This window comes from Gallinula chloropus (assembly GCF_964237585.1).
Source record: "Gallinula chloropus genome assembly, chromosome: 12".
NCBI classification, from domain to species: domain Eukaryota; kingdom Metazoa; phylum Chordata; class Aves; order Gruiformes; family Rallidae; genus Gallinula; species Gallinula chloropus.
The window spans coordinates 244,939-250,944 of NC_140097.1; the positions used below are offsets into that span (position 1 = coordinate 244,939).

At 37.2% G+C, this 6,006-nt stretch overlaps 1 protein-coding gene across 1 annotated transcript in view; it reads left to right on the forward strand.

The window, feature by feature from the left end:
- Window positions 1–1,930, forward strand: part of FGD5 (FYVE, RhoGEF and PH domain containing 5) — a gene marked incomplete at both ends in the record, with an annotated part of 84,028 nt that extends 82,098 nt beyond the window's left edge. The window contains 2 exons of the mRNA XM_084269536.1: window positions 1,079–1,227; window positions 1,894–1,930. Coding sequence (XP_084125662.1) covers window positions 1,079–1,227; window positions 1,894–1,930 — 186 coding nt within the window. The remainder of the gene's footprint in view (window positions 1–1,078; window positions 1,228–1,893) is intronic.
- Window positions 1,931–6,006: the final 4,076 nt, after the last annotated feature.

The window sequence follows — 6,006 nt, forward strand, 5'->3', positions numbered from 1 at the left end:
ACAGCCACATCTGGTACTTTAAGCCTTCAGAACACTTGGAAAACATCAAATATTTGAACTTTTATCACCACTGTAGTAGTTGCATGAAACAACATTATCCCCTACAAACAGATGAGGAGCACAAGAAGTGTTCAGGATTTGCCTAGCAATTCACACCATTAGCATCAAATTCTGTATCTAACACATTTACCTTACCTATGGTAACCTTAAAAGGGATCATTTCCAGTTCAACACTAGAATCATAGAAAGGTATGGGTTTGAAGTCCATGTAGTTCTGAACTCCCATCATAAGCAGACACCCTCCACTAGACCAAAGTTCCATACAGCCTGGCCTGGAACACTTCCAGGGATGGGGCATCTAGAAATTCTCTGGGCAACCTGTTCAGGGTCCCTCACTGGGAAGAATTTATTCCTAATATTTAATGCAAATCTCCCCTCCTATAGTTTACAGCCATTACCTGCCCTTGTAAACAGTCCCTCTCCAGCTTTCCAATAGCCCATTTAGGGACTAGAAGGTGCTCTAAGGTCTCTCCAGAGCCTTTTCTTCTCCAAGCTGAAGAAGACCAACTTTCTCAATCAGTCTTCATAGGAGAGGTGCTCCTGCCCTTGGATCATTTCCATAGCATCTCCTGAACTCACCCCAACAGCTTAATGCCTCTCTTGTACTGGGGACCCCAGAGCTGGACACAGTACTTCAGCTGGGGTCTCACCATAGCAGAGTAGAGGTGGATAATCCCCTCCCTCAACCTGCTGGCTACACTGCTTTTCATCAACCAACACTTCCAAGTCCTCCTCAGGGCTGCTCTCAATCAATTCTCCAACCAATCTGACCTTCATGGCCACGTGGGTGATCACGAAGAACTGGATTTTCAGAGGTTCCATTTGTGTTCAGAGCCAAGATAAGCAATGCATAGGTACTGCACATGTTTCTGTTTAGGTAAGAGCCACTAATCCAGCAGAAGATTCAGACTAGTTCTTTTGCAGCCCCGTCAGAGGGATTATCTGGTTTTCAGAAAGAGCCCTCAAACCATTACACACATTCTCTCTAAATTTTGGTTCACTTTTTGTTTGCTTTCAGGATAAAGTTGCCACAGAAAGTTTGCCTTTATTGGGTTTCACCATTGCCCCAGAAAAGGAGGAGGGAAGTACAGATACAGTTTTCCATCTCTACCACAAGCAGACTCTCTTTTACAGCTTCCGAGCAGAGGACAACAGTTCAGCACAGAGGTACGGGGTAGACACTATCCAGTGTGCAGGTGCAAAAGCTTATGTAGGGCTTTTCCTTCCTCACTTCAGAGTGCCTTCATAGCAGAGGAAAATCCAACAGCTTTTATAATGTTGATTAAGCCCAATTGCATGTGACTAGACTGGGTGACATCAAAAAATAAAAATACAAAAAAATTACCCTTGTATAGGTACAGAAGAGTCAGTCTCAAATGTCATGCCTATAAATCTGTCAAACATGGTTACTATACAGAAACTTCTTGGATTTATGTCTTATGTAGTTTCCTCAACTAGTAATTGTTTAGGTTTCCCATTCTAATGGTAATGCTTCCCCATAATAAAAATAATGAAATTACTAATAAAAATGCCAGCACCTCAAGGCATACAGAGGAGGAAATGAGTGTTTATGGGAGGCTTTGTTGCTTTTAAACATACTTTAGAAACGGAAAGATTAAACCACTAACACAGCACTTTAACTATCTTGGAGATGCAAGGGTCCTAGTACCCAGTTCCCTGTTTTAATTACAAAATGACAGCTCCTCATTAGAGCCAGGATGGAAAATACAGTAGTCTTCAGGTTTTACGTTCTTAAAATACCTATTTATAAAAAATACATATACTCTTAAAATGCATGCAATTTTATATGTACCACTTTCCTGCCCTTTTTAGGTGGATTGAAGCCATGGAAGAAGCATCCATATTATAGCAGCAATCACTCTATGGACTTTGAAGCAATTCTTCAATTTTTATACATTCCCAGCAACCCTCTTAAGTCTTACAAAACCGAACAGTGTTTTCAGGCCAGTTGGCTAAACTGACTGGATATGAACTGTTTTCAAATTGTTCTTTTTGCTTCCTTCTTACATTCACATTTTTGCAAATGGAAACATTAGATAATATTTATGGTGATCTTTATGTCTGTGTAAGTTCAACCTGTACTGTAAGCGTCTTCTCTGATCCCACAGTAAAAAAGTCTAACATCAAGACAAGAAAATACATGGAAACATTGACTACAGTAACAGGCTCAGTTTTACTTACTCTAGAGCACTATCATATTTCATTGGGTTGGTTTTGATATCTACCATGAAATGACAAACAGTGTAGTAAACAACAGATGCTCATTCAAAGCACTTTATTATTTTTATTGAACTACAGTTTCATTTTTTCATGTTTTTAAGGAGTTCTGTGGCCTGATTAATTACAACCATTAACAAGTGCCAGCATGAAATTATGCCCCATGTATTCTGAATTCGTTCCACAGAAAATGAATGACCACTAAAAATTTACCTGGTCTACCAACACCTCACTGGCTATGATTCAGGATAACTACTTACTATGCATTTATAGTTCTATACAGATCACTATATAATTTAAAGGGTTTCATTTCATATCACTGCAGTACTTCAAAATGCACTCCAGTAGCTCTAGAAAGCCAGATGTTGAATAATACAATTTCTCCCTAAATACTGCAAACTCAAACCCAAAGGGTTTTTGTTTTAATTTATTATAAACCCACAGTTTTTATTTAACACTAGTCTACCTAGTAGTGTTACGATTTTTATCATCTATTTAAATAGCCTATTTTCAAAGCTCCTGTTGTTTCTGCTGTTCTTGTTACGAAAAATGTCATCAAAAGTTTAAGCCATATAATCCACACACCATTTGAAATATGCTGGTGGGCTGAAATGCACTTGTCTGAACCTGCTCTGCTGGAGTGCTTTGGAAATCATGTAGCTAAACATATCTTACATCTGACTGCTGTTGTGCACTACATCTTCAGCGCTGGATTCTCAGCAGCCGTGTCTGTATGACTTCAGTGATGCTGTGCTGCTTTCCACCAGCAAAGGATGTTGAGTTTGGGGCTTTTCGGTTGCTGTTTTGGGGTTATTTTTAGTGGGGGGTTTTGTTTTATAAAGAAGGTTGATAAGTGGTGTTCTAATGATGGCAATAAAATGGTTGTGTGTCCTGTATTTCTCATAATATTTGACTGAGGAATAGAATGGCATTTATGATTAAAATATATCTTTGTATAAAAATACCATGTTCAATAATTACTTGCATTAAAACATAGGGGTGGAATTTTATTACTTTAATTTTTCCCTTTTTTCAAGAAGCTTAATGGATATCTGAAGTTTTTACTAAGAAACTGCTAGAAAGTTTCCACATTTTTAAAGATCTATAATATATACCCACACAATAAAGGTAGCTCAGTTTATCACCTGGAAAAAACAAGCTCAAAAAAAACCCCAAACAATTACCTACCACTAAATAAAATTTGAGTTGCTTTGAGCTTTCTTGATACATCTCAGCATGAGAGTTTCATAAAGGATAGGTTATCATATGCAAACAGAAAACAAGTATGAGAACAGTAAATTTTTTTATATTCTTTAGTTAGTGGAGGAACACCAATATTAACTCTTTGTTTCATATTAGAATCATGGCCTTGCTACCAATGCACTGTAAATGTTTATTACCCCCCACCTCCTTAAAAACATTCCCATTGGGAAAACATTAATGGAGAGTAAGAGCTGTAATCATGGTTCCAAAAAACCCCTATGCTACAGAACAGTATTATGAAGATTTAGGTGCTGACATTTAGTGACTGTTGTATGAAGTTTTTAGTTATAAGCAGGAAATGAATACATGAAAATATTTTGTTGTAAAAAATAAGATACAGTGCTACTACACGTTGTTTTAAGTATTGTGGAAAAATAAAAGAGGAAAACATAACTGCAGTTCTACAGGCTTTTCCTTCATATTATTTTTACCTTCTTTACTTCCAACTTTGCAGTTCCAGCTAACAGACACTTATTAGCCAATTCTCTGACAAACTCAAGAGCAGCATCAAATCAGAAGACGGGAGGTGGGTGGGCACCTTCTGGTAGAAACAGAATTTAGACCTAATTGCTATGAAGTGTTTCAGTCCACACTGCATTTGCACCATGTAAAACTCACCTACCAGTCAAATCCACTTCAGTTACAGATATAAATGGTCTCAACACAGACAGCATAAGCAAAAAAAAAAAAAAAAAAAGAGAGAAAATGCCTTCAAAATCTCAGTCCAATTGTTAATCTAATTTGAGCAAAGCCAAGCACCAGAGACAGAAAATACCTTCATTTCAGAATTAACCTTCTAGAAAATTTTAACATCTTAGAGTATATTTTGATCTACCTTACAATATAAACCTAGTTCAAAACTGCTTGGGTTGGTTTGGGGTTTTTTAAACAGTTATTAAATTATTTTTCCAAATCAAAATACGAGTCAGAGTTGGAGAGTATCCAGACATGACAAGATCCTACGCCATTTACACAAGCACTGCTGTCCTAGCCCTGGGCTACCACTTCTGCTTTTATGATTGATGAAAAGCACACAGCTATGAGTGTTAAGGAGGCTTTTCCTCTTTACATGCTACTTTGGTAGACTGAGAATATCACTGCTTGAAAAGGTGAAAAAAGTGCCAATACTAAGCAAGGGGAAAAGGTATTCCCCTTGTTACTTTGTGAACCTCCTACACACTACACCTAGAACACTAGCCTAACTTACAAGTTACTTGGGAAATTAACATAGAAACTTAAATGTATTAAGAACAGTGAGATCCATCAGTCTGGGTAACTCAGGATAACTCAAACACTTTTGATCAAGTTTTGTCAAGAAAGTTGAGGCTCCAGGGCAGGTTTACAATCCCTCAGAGAGGCTCAGATATGCTCTGAATTTTTTCATCTTTTTATTTGTAGCACTACACGTTTATGTTGTTTCCTCACTCCTCTAGAAGAAACAGGAGGACAGTTTGAACTATAGTTGTCTACATTTTCATTTCACATACTATATGCCACGTTATTATCTGTAGTACTTGCCAGCAGAAGAATGTGATCTTCAAGGACAGATCACAAAAACTGTAGTTACTTTCTGTCCAGTGACAGTTCTTAGAGAACTCTCAGGTTCTGCCATAATAAATGACTAGATGATACCGAGTGTCACTTTAGATGTATTTTGCCATAGCATCTGGATTTTGCACTACTCTTGCTTTTCAGTTTTCAGTGTATAGCAGTTGCATATTGCTCTTAAAACTGCTTTTTTTACAAACATAAGAAAAACTTTCTCTATACGAAATCTATTAAATAAAATGAAAATTTCTTTCAGCTTATAATCTGCAATATTTCACTTCAAAGTACAGCTGCTACATGATAAGATACCAATGATTTCTTGAATCTACGAGTTTTATCTCCTACAATCAGAAATACAATTCTGATGCAATGACAAAATAAATAATTACACTCAGCCACTAAACATCACCTGGATCTGAACCATACATTTTCCCAGATGACACTAAGGTGTCAGGTACATGATTACTTTCTTCTAATCTATCCAAACAACAACTGCAGTATGTTGACAGGCCTAACAGAGCTGCAGCGTGGAATTTCACTGCTGAGCAAGATCTCAAAAAAACCCACATAAATAAAAAACACCAGTCATTAATACAAGATAATGTCAATTAGAACAAAATAAAGTCTGCTGAATCCCACACTTAAGATAGAGGTCACTAGCTTCCCTCAGCACTGCCCATCCACGTACAAACCCTAACACAAGGCACAAGGACTCGTGCTTCAAAAATCATCTACTAACATACAAAGCAAGACTTAAAATTGCAGAATTACCATGACCAAACTTTATCCTGTTAAAACCTTCTAATCAATTATTACTGTTGAATTCCTCCATGTCAGGTATCAACTTTGCTCTTAAGATTTACCTCAGAAGTTTCAGGAAAATTCTGTGAAAATTTT